The following is a 17,325-nucleotide window of genomic DNA, read 5'->3' as shown; positions in this document are numbered from 1 at the left end:
TATCGATTTGTGACTAAGCCACTCATTGCACGGTCTTCGTGTCAAAATAAAACTAGAAGCCAACAAAATGGGGACTACGCCCCTTATGTATCATTTTTTAACATTTTAACTGCTGACATTTAAATGATGCTGACATTTTGAAGCTCGATTTTGAGTGTTTTTTTTTTTTAATTTTACTTCTAGCTTCAATACGCAAACAGGAATTTATAAAAATCGATTATAAGATTATTGTAGTCGCGAATCTGCGTAATTTGATATGTCTTTTGTGTATGTAGTATGCACAGCTTCAGAGTAATACTCATCCGAAGATGCGAATTTTGTGCGATCAAATTTCTAAAAAACCTATTTTTCGGGCTAAATTTTTAGATCTGTCAACTGAATGATATGGGTACCCGCGATCAATAAGGTTTTTTTACGTTTCGGATGATATAAAATCTTCTTCGTCAAAATCCATCTACTAGAACGGCGGGAACTGGCCTTCCAAAAACACGAAATTTGGCAAAAAATGTTTTTGAAAATATCGCGGATTTACTTGCGTTTTCTGTGTATCATTTCCGCTTCAATAAATGACCTCATACGGATTTTGATCTTTTTCGAAAAGAGAACTTTAAAAACTTCAGCCGAAAGAGAGATGTACGCAATTTATCTCAAAAATAGATTGTGCTGGCACATCCATGGTTCTTAATGGACCACATTGAAATGGTATAGATCGATGTATTTTTTTAGGGTGCACACCGAAATTGGATGCGCGTTAATGGCATATGGAGTTTTCGGAAATTATTCGCGTTTTACGATTTTTTATGTACTTCAATGTAACGTGCGGCACATCTTAGTCGTCAAATGAAATTTCGCAAAATATATATGGATTGGAAGATAAACTTCAGTACTTCTTGGAAACCGCATGCACATCAAATGATTTTGAGAATTACGCGATTTAGACGCAATTTATCTCAAAAATAGTGTGAGCTGGCACATCCATGGTTCTTAATGGAACACATTGAAATCGGTATTGATCGATGTATTTTTTTAGGGTGCACACCGAAATCAGATGCGCGTTAATGGCATATGGAGTTTTCGGAAATTATTCGCGTTTTACGATTTTTTGGGTACTTCAATGTAACGTGTGGCACATCTTAGCCGTCAAATGAAATTTCGAAAAATATATATGGATTGGAAGATAAACTTCTGTACTTCCTGGAAACCGCATGCGCATCAAATGATTTTGAGAATTACGCGATTATTTTATTTAAAGATTTATTCCTATTTATAGAATTCTAAGATTTATCGGAAGGTGTGTGTATGTCATTAATATATTGAAAATATTGATGTAATCTGCTATATATTTTTTATTTTTCTCATATATCGCGAATATGTGCAACTTTATCGTGATTGTTATAATATATTCATATTCTTATTTTACGGAGGAAGATATATATCAACGCCGTAATTTTAAGATTTTTTTCTTATCCCAAAATTAAAACCTCGATAACTTTTGCGCGCATCAACCAAAAATTTGATCGCGAACGGTTTCGGAGTAAGAACATTTTTCTTTTATGTAAATGGTGCACCGAAAGGCTTATGTGTGTTCGATTTACACGAATTTTGGCAAAGGGTATTATATTGAATATACAGTGATAACAAAAGACAAATGGTGTATGCAACGGTTGCTCAATTAGGTCCATGTGTTTATATATAGCTACTATACATAATTTTACTTGATTTCATTCAAATGGTACACCAAAGAATGGCATGTGTATGTGGGTTTTTATAATTGGACATTTCACGCACACGCATTTCATTTCGCCCGATTCCATCTCCAGGGTCCTCCAATGATTCTATGTCTGTTCTATCTACCGAATATAGTAGATATTAACATCTCTCCCAAGATGGTGAAGGGTATCAAAAAAAATTCAAAAGTCGGACAGAACCGACTAGTCCGACTTTTGAACTTTCCTTATTGTTTTTTTTTTATAAAATGGAAATTGATAATAAACTTACATTGCCATAACTTTCAATTGAAATGGTAAAGAACTTAAATGCTGTCAAATGAGCTGGCCTCTGCGAACGGGCTATGGCCAATACAAGCAAACGTTGATAACGAACATCTGTCGCATACCATTCCTGACCGATTAATGATTCGCTAACTCGGGAGCTCTATAAGGGCGAAGAAAATGTGTATGTTTATAATATATACATATGCATATATGTATATTTATAAAAATTTAACATATTATCAAAGGAGACGAAGTTAAGTGATCGAACTGTGTGTAACATGCCAAACTCTCTTCATTTCCATCACTTTTTCGTCCAGCCAGCTAGAGAAGAAGCTGGTATTGTATTACATACGTTGTCAATTAACCGCTGTCCTAGCATACAAATATAGTAGACTTGAGATGAAGCTGAAACAAAAAATCCAACAAATTTTATCATATTCAAATCCAAGTCGGAACCTTTTGCAATTTGTATCGAAATCATAACGATAATAAATATGGAGATCATGTAGTTCAACAATATGGAAAAGCTGAAAACTCCATTAACCGTCTCGGCAACTCTGAAATAAAAAATAAATGAAATTGTTCAAATTGAAAGATTTTATAGATTACCGTTCCACGGGGGAAATATCGACCAGAATCGTATAGAAGTTGTTGCTTGTTAATAGGTCTAATGGCAACACATAAAAGTGATGTCGTGCCGCCATGCATTTCCGACAAATATACATATATATACCCCCATATGTGTATACTACATACATTTATCCTGAAATTTGTTCGCTATGGCATAAAAGGGTTTTTCAAGGTGTGCGGAGGGTGGGTCGACCAATTTTACTGTCTAAATCTGATATATGTCGAAAATTAGATAAGTGAGTGAGTGACTGGAAGATTATCGCAGAGACGAAAGGGGCGATGATCTTTTGAGTGTGGGTTATTGTTGGTGTATAGGTGTGAGATAAGGCTGAAATTCGAACTAGAAGGGTACGAAATGTACTAAAATATACTAAATATGGTATCACATGTATTAGGCAAACGGGAAGAGCTCGAATTCTGAAATTTGGAATGTGGCTCACTGATGGAAAGTTAGAATGATGTACAAAATTCGAATTCGATAAGTGTACGAAAAGTACTAAACTTTACTAAATTTAGTTCTAATTCTATATACATGGAACATATATAGCTAGAATCTTGAAATTTTATATGGAATACAGGTATTTGCAATCAAGTTGAGTGTACAGAGATGGGATCCTGAAAATAAGAATACGGATTACTATTGGAGTCAGAATTGATGTAGATTAAAAATCGTACGAGAAATGCTAAATAGTACTAAATTTAGGGCAATTTGGATTTTGAGTGAACGGATAGAGCTGAAAACCTTAAATTCAGGACTGTTGAGGATTGAGCTATAGAGATAACTTTGGAAATTTGTATTTGGTTGGGGGAAAACAAATCTTTTTTTTTTTTTAAATACGAACTATAGGGCTTTATTTAACGTGCTTCGGAATGTCCGATTTGGGCCAAATATGTACCGTTTTGTTGTATGATTTTTACCAATACAATGCATGAAAAATTTAATAACCGCTTGGTGACAAGTGAGGACTGTATGGCGGATGCATTAAAACTTTCCAACCAAGCTTCCGAAGTTTCTGGCGAGTTACTGTAGATGTATGTGGCCTAGCGTTGTCCTATCTATCTCATTCCGTTTGGCCAAGGTTTTTTCAGTTAATTGGTATGGCACCCAAACATCGAGCTTATTTTTGAATCCAGGTTTGTGAAAATGGTTTAAAATAGTTTTATGGTCGATTTTTAGCTCCTGGGCGATGTTACGACTGCTAACATGCCGGTCAACTTCGATAATTTCTTTGATTTTATGGAAATTTTCATAATGAGTTTCTCTTTCCCCAACCTAATATTTATGTGTTAAAAAAGTACTAATCGGCGCTAGATTTGGTACAATTTGATTTTGTGTGAACGGATAGAGCTAGACCACCGAATTTTGTAGTATAGGATTGAGGTAGTTTAGGAAATTATTAATTATTCAAACAAAAAGTACTAAATGGTACCAAATATATTACAATATGTTTTGGTGTGAACGAATAGGGCTGAAATCCTGAAATTTGGACTTAAAATTAGTGTTAGAACATAGGATTGAGACATGGCTGTAATTTCGTAATTATGTGTCCTAAATAATACTAAACTTGGTACAATTTAGTTTTGGTGGAACGGATAGGAATGAAAACCTGAAATTTACATTAAGATTACTGCTAGAAACATGTTTGAGGTAGTTTAGGATATTCACATTTATGGGTACGTAAAGTACTAAATGGTACTAAATATAGTACAATGCGGATCTGTGTGTGCGGATAGGGCTGGAATCTTGAAATTTATGATTAAAATTACTTTTGGAGTGTAGAAATGAGGAAGTTTTGGAAACTCGTACTTACGTCTATGAAAAATAACAAATAGTTCTAAATTTTGTACAATTTGGACTTTGGTGAACGGGTAAAACTGAAATCCTGAATGTTGCAACTAAGATTACTGTAAAGAGTAAGCTTAAGTAAGCCGATTTGCGATATTTTGCGGTTTTTGACTAATTTAGATTTTCCGTCGTCAAGAGTTTAAAGAATTCAGCATTTTTTAAAATTATCCACCGTAAAATGTTATGTATATTACATTTGTCATTCCGTTTCAAATAGACTATAATTTAATCTCTCTATGATTCTCTGTGAGTAAAAACTCTTCGTACCAAAAATATTAATATTGAAGTTTTCCTATCCCAAAAAAGTATTTTCGACAGTTTTACAAATTTACATCTCATGTTCTTATCTCCCGTGCTACTTGGATGTTGGCTGGGCTTGATGCGACCAATAAATTTGCTTCTATGCGGTTAACTTATAAACCATTCTATGTGTCATTGGTGAAAATAGGTATAGCATATTCGATAATGCGAAACTCACGAGTCTACGGGGTATGCAACCTTTAGACAAAATTTCATTGGAGACAATTTTTGTGTTTTTTTTCTTTACTTAATATGAAGGTTTTAAATAAAATAGGATCTAGTGTTAATGATTTGCTCAACTTACACATTCAACAAATTATGTCTTTCCAATATTATTTTCAGCTCCTTTATATCGCTGTCATAACCCGTCGATTTAAAATTTTCAATGCGATAACAAAGATAGTCGAATTGTATAATTACCAAATAAGTGGCACACATTAACAGCATATCGGAGCCGACAAAGTGACACGACACGCTAAACCCACCAATAAATTGTGTGACATAGGCGAAGACATAACCAATTCCGCGGGATGCATCGAATGGATATACCATTACGTAGATTGTGCGTGGCACAAACCCAGCATTCTCGTCGTCGCGTCTCAAATATTCAATAGACGACTGGACCACCGGAAAGGCAATAAACATCGCAGCAGCGCCAAAGTGCTGAAAGCTCATGAACTTTGCGTGTCGCATAATATAGGCGTAGTTCTGGGCTAACCGAAACTCCTGACGTTCCTTGAGTGTCTCAGGGAACATTCGTTCCATATCCTTGAGAGCGGTGTAGATCTTTTTGCGACCAATAGCCACGGACATGGTTTTGAAACAGCCGTTCATGGCAAACATAAAATAGAGAATCCACTGAGTTGCATGCACCGCATCGACGAATTCGCCAAACACAAAGAACAGGCCCTTGGCAAAGAAACAGAACGTGAAATTGACACCCAGCAACACAAAGATGCACTTCTCCGTGATTGTCATGGAGTCATCAGCATTCCATTCGAACATCTTTATACCGACAGCACTATAAAATTTCAACGGCAAACGTATGAAATCGAACAGAGTTAGAGAATTATCCGATGCCAGTACCATTGCGATTGAATGAGAATAACACTATGAGGGTCTAGTTCACTTGCCATGGCCGTGCTATAGTTCAATTCCAAAGGAGTATTTTTAATTATGGGTATGCAAATGTAATTGACTTATAGATAATTACAAAGAAAATTGCCAATTAACGATATGCTCTTTGCAGGAATGTTGGCAAATATTGCATAATTAAGTTGCACGTTCAAAGTATTCGGAAATTTTGCACATGGACCACTAATTAAAAGGTACACACATAGACGGTTTTAATCTGAACTCTTTAGGCTCTCCAATAAAACCAATTAAAGCAGGTACAGTAAAATCTCGATAATCCGAACTGTGATTCCCAAATCATTGCATATTCTATAATACGGAGTGTCTGTTACTTTCTCATCCATATTTTTATATAAGAAATTTCAGACAAAAATGTTGGGGTTATTCTGCTATTTTACCCGAATTTCGCCGAAAAATTTACATATATAAAAATAATCACTTTTTGTGTATAAGTATACGCCTTGCGGATTATATCAAGAACCTTCCGATAAATCTTGGGGTTCTATAAATAGGAATACATCTTAAAATTATCCAGGACGTACTGAAGTTTATCTTCCAATCCATATATTTTGCGAAATTTCATTTGACGGCTAAGATGTACTACATGTTGCATTGAAGTACCCAAAAACTCATAAAACGCGAATAATTTCCGAAAACTACATATGTCATTAACGCGCATCCGATTCCGGTGTGCACTCTAAAAAAATACATCGATCTATACCGATTTCAACCCGGTCCTTTAAGAACCATGGATGACCCAGCACAATTTATTTTTGACATAAATTGGCTTCATCTCTCTTTCGACTGAAGATTTTAATGCTCTCTTTTCGCAAAAGTACAAAATCCGTAACAGGTCATTTATTGAAACGAAAATTATCCACAGAAAACGCAAATAAATCCGCGATATTTTCAAATTTTTTTTTTTTGCCAAATTTCGTGTTTTTGGAAGGCCAGTTCCCGCCGTTCTAGTAGATGGATTTTCACGAAGAAGATTGTATATCATCCGAAATGTTAAAAACCTTACTGATCGCGGGTACCCATATCATTCAGTTGACAGATCTAAAAATTTGGCCCGAAAAATAGGTTTTTAGAAATTTGAAATTTGGCACAAAATTCTCACCTTCGGGTGAGTATTTCTCCTGTGTGCGTATTAAAGTAAGAAGTAAAATTTAAAAAAAAAACACTCAAAATCGAGCTTCAAAATGTCAGCATCATTTAAAGGTAGGTAGAGTTAAAATTTTGAAAAATGATGCATAAGGGGCTTAGTCCCCATTTTCTTGGCTTCTAGTTTTACTTTGACACGAAGACCGTGAAATGAGTGGCTTAATCTCAAATCGATAGAGAACATTAGAAAACTGGTTCGCCTCAATCCGTTTTTACACATTTTTTTACATTAAAGTAGACACAGCTTCCACCAAAATAAAGTTTGGAGGTCAATATCATTTCAATATCGAAGAAACATTTACGCACAACAAATTCAGCGACAGAAAGCTAAATATTGTTGTAGTAAATCTCGATATTTAATAAAAACCCTCCTCAAAAATTATTGGATGCATCGTTTGTTCCACAAGTAGTAAAAAGAAAATAACTTATCGGGAATAAGCGATCTTACTTGCAGACAATGCATCATCTCATGAAGCACTTGTTTCAGAATGTGGGAATTATAAACCCGTTTTATATCCTCACCCTAATGAGGGTATATTCACGTGAAATATTGATTTCAGACCCCATGGTTCTTTGAACCAAATCAGTATAATACAAATGTACGTCAAATCTAAAGCTGGAAGCCGAAATTACCCCTACATGGTTTAGTTTCAAATGCTAATGATTGCAAAATCATGTCTTCGGGAGTAGACATTGATGAAATTAGTGCCAGACTAAACACCTACCTGTCAGCCACATCAACTTTCATGCAGGAAAGAATGTTGACTATATCGCCGTCAAAATCCACGGCTACCTTATTCACCTCATGGATGAGTGAACTAAGGCTAGAAATTGACATAAAAGTCGATGATGGAACAATTCTGACTGCCCAACATCCCAAGCTCCTGAGTTTTATTTTCGACAAACTTCTAAATTTCACCAAACAAGCAGCGTACATTAAAAAGAAATCCAGACAAAAAATAAGGCCCTAAAAGCGCTGACAGGAACGTATTGGGGAAAAGACAAGGAAACCATAGTAGCGACATATAAGGCCATAAGTCTCTCAGTCCCAGTTTCCAAGTTGCAGAGAATAGTGCCCTCAAATTGCTACCCGCTGTGTTTTGATGCCGAGCGTGGATAATTTACATGACGAGACGAGGATACTGTCGGTACGGCAACATAAGGTGTTGCTTGCTAGCCACTTCCTCCTGGCTTGCCATCGGCCTAGTCACAACAACCATCACATAGTAATGGAGGAAGGACCTCATGCACTTCCGCCCGGACATCCAAGACGTAATACCAACTGACGTTAACAGATTATCAATAGCGGCAGGTCTGAAGCAGCTGAATACCCGAACGGTCCAAGAAGCCGCCAAATAATCCCACAGACGTACGCCCTGTGGATCTTTGGACATGCTCCAATTTCTGCAATTACCAACAGATTATCCTCAAATAGCAAAAAAAAAAAAAAAAAAATAAAAATAAATAAATAATAATAATATTTTACTTTTAATTTAAAAAAAAAACGTCAGATGTGTTTTTAGCACGTTTTACTTTATCGAAAGTTAAATTTGGGCACACAACATTCTATTATCTTATTAATAAGCTAACCTAATTGGGCAGCATTCTCGTTTACACGTTCTGCATTTTCAGCGTTTCCCACGATGTGGACAACACCTGACAATGCAATACGATCCGCCTTGTTGGTAAGAGTTCGTTTGAGTTGGGTGGTTCTCATGGATTTGCATTGTGGACACAATTGCTATGATAGCTGTTAATGTGTTTGTTGTTAACTTATATAATATAATTTACCATACACCATACCACATTCATCCAACCACACACCCCCAATTAATATAACACACTATCCCAATTCCAAAGCAATAATCCACCAATCAACCTCACCAGCACCTACATCCATCCTAATCACACAACCCTCCCACACAGACACACATTAAACCCAATTAAAACTAATCAATGTTTTAACATCCTTTCAACAGGGAAAAACAATTGTCCGCATACAACTTTTGACAACAACAACCAGTTAAGTAATTCAGCATATTTTACGAGCGCCTAGAAACAGCATATGAATGGCTGCCCTGGCCATGACATTACAATTCTGCTATTAGATTTTACTGCAAAAATCGGAAGGGAACGTATTTTTGGCCCTACCGTCGGAAAATTCAGCCTTCATGAAGAAACATCCGTCAACGGTATGAGGTTGATTGACTTCACGGCAGCAAAAAACATGATAGTTAGCAGCCCCAGATTCAAACTTCTCGATATACACAGGAAAACCTGGAATTCTCCAGATCTGACAAGGAGAAATTAAATTGATCATGTTGTGATAGACGGAAGGCATTCATCCAGTGTTTTAGACGTTCGATCGATCTGAGGAGCGAATATCGATTCGGACTTGTAGGCGCCAATGTGTGATGTACAAAACGCAGCGTATAGGGCAACCCTGGTGACAGTAGCAAACCCGTAATGCAATGGAGAATTATCAGGAGAAAAGGAGAGAGGTGAAACGTATGTTCAGAAAAAAGAAGAAATATCAAGAAAAATCGAGATGCGTGAACAAATCGAGATGCACAGAAGTTAGAATGAGGTCCGAAAATTTTACCAACGAGTAAAACACCAAACCGAAGGCTTTGGTGCAGGCACATCCTCCTGTAGAGAAGAAGATGGATACCTGGTGATAGATACAGACAGCGTGTTGAAGATCTGGAAGGAGCATTTTGAAAAGTTTCTGGTATCGAAAAGTTGCGGTGAGGAAGATACCACAGAACCAATATGAGATGACGGTGTAGAGTGTATACCACCTAGCCAAGATGGGATCGGAGTAGCAATCAATCGGCTGAAGAATAATAAAGCAGCAAGTGCCGATGGCCGCACTATTCAAGACTGGTAATCAGATGCTGGTTAGGATCTTGTATCCCGTTCACTAAATAGGAGACAAGACAATATGTGTGGAGGAATAAGTCTCCTTCCCAATGCATATAAAGTGCTATACAGCGCGCTGTGTGAACGACTGAAGCCAATGGTCAATGACATTATTGGACCATACCAATACCGTTTCAGACCTGGCAAATCCACCATTGACCAGATTTTTATACTGCGCCAAATCCTGGAAAAGACCCACGAAAAACACCTGGACACATTTCACCTATTCGTCGACTATAAATCTACATTCGACATGCCTGCGTTCGCCATTTCTGCAAAATTAATACATCTATGCAGGATAACTTTAACTGGCACAATGTAAGCAGTTAAAGTCGGAAAGTATCTCTCGGAGTTCATCAATACCGAACGAGGATTCAGATAAGGTGACAGTTTGTCGTGTGACCTGTTTAACATCCTGCTGGAAAAGGTCATACGAGATGCAAATGTGAACAGAAATGACACTCTGTACACCAAACAGCATATGTTACTCGCCTACGCCGATGACATCGACATAATGGGTCGAACATTGCGAGGGATAACAGCTGCCTTTGAACAAATTGAGAAGGAGTCTGCCAGTAAATGACAAGAAGACCAAGCTGATGGTATCAACGCGCAAGACGTCTAGTAGACTCGGAACGTTAGAACTACAGCTTCGAGGTAGTCAAAGATTTTATATACCTTGGTACCGCCATAAATAGAACGAATGACATCAGTTTTGTAATTCGGAGAAAGATTATGATGGTCAACAGATGCTACTATGGTCTAAGTAAGCAGTTTATAAACAAGGCCACCTCCCCCCAAATCAAACTCACACTCTACAAGACGCTGATTTTACCAGTCATGTTGTGTGAATCAGAAGCATGGGTACTTGCGCAAGCAGATGTGGCAGCTCTTGGAGTGTTTGAGAGAAAAATTCTCCGAAAGATCTATAGCCTGATCTGCCTCCACGGTGAATATCGCCGTCGAATGAACCATGAGCTATACGATCTATTCTCGGAGATCGACATAGTCAGACATAAGGAGCTGCAGCGACTACGTTGGCGCTATGTCATGTGGTGAGAATGGATGGGGATACCCCAGCTCAAGAGGCATATATATAGGGTTCGAAAAATAATATTTCGATGTGTTACAAATGAAAAACAAACCTAATATACCCTCCATAAAAGGGTATGCAATTTTATTTGCATTTTTAAAGTTCTTAAATAACAATAACAATATAATGCAATAATAATAATAATATGGAGTATTACATAATACTGAACAATACTTAAATGGTAATGAAATACTGTCCCTTGGAGTCACATAGAAATTCGTTATCACGCATAACATCGAAGGAGGCTTTTCGTAGTTCGGTACAATCTGAAATGGAAGAAAAAAGGCAATATTTTTTCTTTATTCAAAACAGGACAACGTATCAAGAAATTGAATAGATCTGCGATCTCCATTTTGTTTCCATATACAGGCGGGAAGAAGAAGCATTAACTGATCTTGGTAGGAAGATTTGTTATATTAACTTACCCATTTCATTATTGCATATGTTAATGGTTTTTAAAGAGCCGACAATTTTCCAATGACTTAGCAACACTTTTAAAAACAATTTTGAGAATATTTCACAAGCGAATTTCGTATAAAATTTCAATTTCATTGTCGGACACTTCGAATGCAAATCAAGCCAAAAATCGATGGATGTGCGAAAAAGTGTAAATGGAATTTCCAAATATTTTAAATTTTTAGCTGGCGTCCACGATATTACGCTCAAATGCAGATCCGCGTTCGTTGAGAGTATGGGACAAAAAGCTGTACAAATATTTGTTGGCAATTCGATGATTAATTGCTGCAGATTAGTGGATTGTAAGAGTTTAAACATATATGGCCATGTCATGTCTTGGAACATAGATATTTTAAGGTTTTGTAGGCGTGGCAATTGTAGAAACTCCTTGATCGGAAGATACGCCTGTTCCAAATGTAAGGTCTCGAGTTGAGGAAACATTTGAGAAAAACGATGCGTTTTTGCTTGGGGATATGTGTGAATTCCTTCACCGGAGTTAAGCCAATTTAATGTTGTAACTTGGGGAAAACTGTAATCGCCATTGCCGAGTATCTCTTCAAAACCTTGAATAATAGACGTTTCCACATTAAGAGTTTGTAGGGTGTGAGATCTATTCAATAGGTCCATCTCATGGTCATCGTAATAAGAATTAATGGTATCGAAAGTTTGCAACGAATATTCATGTAACACCTCGGTAAAATGTTGCCATGTTACACCTCGACACCATATCAGGGACAGATGGGAGAGTGACGGCGGCAGGATGAAATTTTTAGTACGAAATTTGCACTGTTCGAAGGAAAGTTTTTGTAATCTAGGACAGGAATCTGCAATAGCCTTTAGTGTGGCATCAGTTATCAAAACACAATTGGCCAAATCTATGAATAATGCCAAAGACTGCAGATTTGCCAATTGAGGTAAATGCAGTTCTAAAAATAAAAGCCACGCTTCACGATTTGAAAATCTGCCGAAATTTAAACTTTTTAGATTCTTCATTTTTGATAGAATTAACTGATTCACATTTTCTGTATTTTCAGCAACTAAAGAAGAGTTAATGGATAATTTCGTTAGGTTCAGTTTATGGCCAAGGTCGATTAGACTTTCATAATTAGTTTTGATGGAATACCGAGTGCCGATTCGTAGCTCTCTCAGAGATGGTATTCCTGCCAATGTTTCTATTTTCAATTCTTGGTCCAAGACCAAATCTTCGTTACAATGGGCACAACTGCAGCGATCTAAAATCAAACTTTTCAGATCATGACAATTTGTTGCCAACCTTTCCAAAATTCCATTCGAAATTTTACACTGAAGTATTTCCAAAGCGATGAGATTTTCGAACTCTCCGATAATTCGAAGCAGTGCCGCATTCGTACAGTGACATAGTGTTAGTCTTTGGACATTGAAACGATTTAAATTTAGAAATTGGTTCATTTCTTTCTCTTTCATTCGGCAAATTTCATTTCCATTGCAATTCACAAAATAATGATCGCCTTGCTGATTGACTTTTAGATCCTTGCAAGTGGAACGCCATACAAATTGAACCAACGTCTCGTGAAATTCTCTACACACAGGAAGTAGTTTAAGGTGATCTTTCAGCTTCAGATTTCGAAATATTTTTTCCAAAACGATGCTATTATTGACGAGTTGACTATGCGATGAATTAGTTTTGAACATTTTAATTTTTATTTTCTTAAGAACGAATCGAAAGATATGCTACGCGTTTCTTGTGGTACTGTCAATTAAAATCTTTAATTGTAATAAAATGTATCATGCCATTGTATATTTTTGTTCGAAAACCACAGAGAATATCATCGGTCGTGATGAGTTATTTTAAATTAGGAATCTTATCTTACAAATCTCGCAACGTACTATGAATGGATCATGGGTCATGATAGCAAATGATTCTTTGTCACTATGGAAGAATCGCTCATTGGAACTAAGAAACGAATTTACCTAAACATGGAGGTTTTTTTCACAATGACATGTACATATCAGAAATTCGAATTTATTTTAAATCAGTTAAGTATTTTATAAGTTACCAGCTGCACCAGTGGCGCTTCGCTGCACCTACTAAAGTTATTAACAAACCTCTATGCACCTGCCATATATATTTATTTTAATTTAAAAATTAGCTAAGTCTTGGATTTTTATATTCTCGCATTAACACAACAACAATTTGTGAATTTTATGTACATAAAAATGAATAGAAGAGGGCTGGATTACTAAATAGCTATTTAGGACATGTTAATGTCGATCACCTTTATCTGTTAACTCCTCCACAAAATGGCATTTTTTTAAGAAAATTAATATCTTTGAACCTTATATCCTTATTTGTATTTTCATCGCATATTTTGGTTCCGAGATCAATGTAAAATGGACCATTAAGTTTTCGATGTCATACAATTGGAATTTCGCGATATTTTTACACCCTTCACCACACTGTGGTACAGGCTCTTATGTTTTTGTGCATATGTTTGTAACAGGCAAAAGGAAACGAGATAGACACATGGTTCCTTTTGAGAATATGCATAGAACCACTTTCTGAGTCGATTTATGCATGTCCGTCCGCCTGTCTGTAAATGTTAAATTGTAAACAAAGTACAGGTCGCATTTATAATCCGATTTCTATGAAATTTGCACAAGCCCAAGGACGAACCCTATTGAAATGGAAGAAAATCGGTTCAGATTTAGATATAGCTTCCATATATGTTTTCGTCCGATTTAAGGTAAATGGGGCACCAAAGTCACTATATGTCTTTCGATTTGCACGAAATTTGGTATAGAGTACTGAATTAGGTCCAGAATGACATGTGCCAAGTTTCGAGAAAATCGGGTCAGATTGATATATAGCTCCCATATATATTTTCGTCCGATCTAAGGTAACTGGGGCTCCAAAGTCCCTATATATCTTTCGAGTTGCACGAAATTTGGCATGGGGTACTGAATTAGGTACAGAATGATGCGTGCTAAGTTTCGTGAAAATCGGTTTAGATTTAGATATATCTTCAATATATATTTTCGACCGATTTAATTTAAATTGTGCACTGAAGACCCAAAGATTGGCCGATCGGCACACAATTTTGTACAATGTACTGCAGTTACTATAACCTTTCGTGTGTCAAGTTTTCCTGAAATTGGTTCAGATTTACATATAGCTTATATATATATATATATATATATACTTTCGTCCGATTTTAAGTAAATGGCGTACTAAAGACCCATACCTAGGCCGATTGTCAAAACGTACTGAAATTAATATAAATTAATCTCTGACATGTTTCCTTCAAATGGGTTCAGATTTAAATATAGCATAGCTTCCACATATAATTTGGACCTATTCATGGGTGCCTGATTTACAAAGTATGGAATAGGTTGCAGAATGCCACGTGTTGGGATTGATTTTAGTCGATTTACTTATAGATAAAGATCGCATATTTAAATTCGCTTAATTTCATGTCAATGTTCATTTGAAAGACGACGTCTGTTAGGATACATATCTAGAATATCCCAAAGTCGTAAAGGGTATCATATAGTCGGCCCAGTCCGACTCTACTACTTTCCTTACAAGTTTAAATAATTTCTTTGTCGAAGCCTAGGATCTTCTTGGGGTCTATTTTGGAGAAGAAAGCTAGATGATTGATTTCATATTTTCAAACTGTCTGTGTCTTCTGCCACTCAGCGATGTTCAATTGTTTCTAGCTCCCCGTCGTCCTCACATAAACGGCAGTAATCCTCTCCGTTGGTGTCCCATTTTGAAGTGAGAGATCTAATCCTGCAGTGACCTGTTATGATCCCCACAATGATTTTAATCTCTCTCTTATTATGGGACAACAACGAAGAAGTTCTTCGGCGAGAGAATTCTGGCCAGATAGCTTTCGAGATTCTGCAACCAGGTTTTCTTGACCATCTGTTGCTGACTACCTCGCGTAAATCAAGCGGATTCTGCCAATGAAATAACCAATGGGCGGTTGCACAGATCTCTCAGGTCGTCGGCAATCTCATTCCCTTCTATGTTTCTATGTCTTGGAACCCAACATAATTTAACCTTCCGTCGTATGTCATGTAGAGCAGCCTTGCAATCACGAACCGCATTTGAGTTTATAGTGCACGACTATAAAGACTTGAGGGCCGCCGGACTATCGATGTATATAGTCACCGGCCCTATACTATCGAAGCGCCACGGTTCCAGCTAGTACTATATATATAAGCTAATTTATTTTAGACCTATAAATAAGTGATATTTCCAAGCCAATTATAAATCAGTCAAATATAACTAATTTTAAATTAGTTGAAAAGTAATGCAAGCTAACATCCCCATGTTAAAATAGTCAGTTGATCTAAAGAAAAATAATCGATAAATGGACTAGTAGTGGTGGGTTTTTTAAAACTAGATTCTAGTTTTCGGTTTCACTTTAATGTAAATGTGTTCCATACAAGCAACAATGTTCAATATCGCGTAAAGTTTCTATGTTTAGCGATTTTAGAAACAATGCAGAAAAAGTTGTAATTGTTTAAGGGATAATGTGCAGATGTCTGTGTTCCCGAAATACCAAACAATGTTTGCAAACATTGCTACAAAAAGGGCTAATTGGCAATTATTTCCCTGTAATCATCTATAGGTCAATTGCCGTTAGCATACCCATAATTAAGAATTCTACACTGGCTGGAGGGTTATAATAAAATTGAACTAGCCCTTCAAAGTGTTTTCTCCCTTGAATCGCAATGGTTCTGGCCACGGATAATTCTCTACGACTATACGATTTCATTCGCTTACCGTTGTGGTGTTTTAGTGTCGTGGGTATAAAGATATTTCAATGGGATGCAAATGATGTCATGACCACCAAGGAGAAGTGTATCTTTATCTTTCTGGTAATCAATTTTATAGTCTGTTGGTTTACGAAGGTTTTGTTCACTGTGTTTGGTGAGTTTGTCGATACGGTGCACGCAACTCAGTGGATGCTCTACTTAGTTTTTGCCATGAACGGTTGTTTCAAAACCATATCTGTGGCAATTGGTCGCCAGAAGCTTTACACAGTTCTCAAGGACATTGAGCGGATTTTCCCCCAGACTCTAAAGGAACGCCAGGAGTTTCGTTTGACCCACCACTACGCCTATATTATGCGGCACTCAAAATTCATGAGCATTCAACACTGTAGCATTGCCCTGATGTTTATTGTCTTTCCGCTGGTGCAGTCGACAATCGAATATTTGATCAGCGATGCGGAGAATAAGGAATTTGTGGCACGTACACCCTACATTATGGTATATCCATTCGATGCATCTGGCGGAATTGGTTATGCTGTTGCCTATTTATCACAATTAATGGGTGGTTTTACGATTTCGTGTTTTTTCATCGGCTCCGATATGCTGTTAATGTGTACGATCTATTTGGTAATTATGCAGTACGACTATCTCTGTTATCGTATTGACAATTTTAAAGCGAAGGATTATGACAGTGATATGAAGGAGCTAAAAATCGTATTGGAAAGGCATAATTTGTTGAATGTGTAAGTTGAGAGTTTATTAATTTGGCATTGTATCGATAATAATCGATAATATTGTATCATACACCGCGCAAGAAATCCTATATTCCACGTACTTTTATTGGGAATTTTTCCAAACATCTTAGAAAAGGTACTAAGTTTGCGCGTCCAGTTCATTGTCACTGTGCTTCGGAGTGAAATTTATTTTAACATAAAACACTTTAACATCTACTAACACTGATTTCAAATATTAATCCATTTCGGTCCAAGATAAAATTTTTATATTAATGAAAAAATAGATTTTTT

General features: G+C 36.6%; 2 protein-coding genes across 2 annotated transcripts; one reads left to right on the top strand and one right to left on the bottom strand.

The window, feature by feature from the left end:
• Positions 1-1,968: 1,968 nt before the first annotated feature.
• LOC133323757 (putative odorant receptor 85d) lies at positions 1,969-5,859 on the bottom strand. The gene is made up of 3 exons (XM_061532678.1): positions 5,075-5,859; positions 2,347-2,551; positions 1,969-2,154 (listed from the first exon to the last, which is right to left on the bottom strand). Exons 1-3 carry the CDS (start codon positions 5,857-5,859, stop codon positions 1,969-1,971), a joined length of 1,176 nt encoding a protein of 391 aa, XP_061388662.1.
• A 10,399-nt stretch (positions 5,860-16,258) lies between these two features.
• Positions 16,259-17,047, top strand: LOC133323758 (uncharacterized). Its single transcript, XM_061532679.1, has one exon. It carries the CDS (start codon positions 16,259-16,261, stop codon positions 17,045-17,047), a length of 789 nt encoding a protein of 262 aa, XP_061388663.1.
• Positions 17,048-17,325: the final 278 nt, after the last annotated feature.

Source organism: Musca vetustissima, unplaced genomic scaffold, assembly GCF_032173495.1.
Source record: "Musca vetustissima isolate MV318-11 ecotype Yass unplaced genomic scaffold, APGP_CSIRO_Mvet_v1 utg4151, whole genome shotgun sequence".
NCBI lineage: Eukaryota > Metazoa > Arthropoda > Insecta > Diptera > Muscidae > Musca > Musca vetustissima.
The sequence above is the reverse complement of the archived record's forward strand: the minus strand, read 5'-3'. Positions and strand labels throughout refer to the sequence as shown.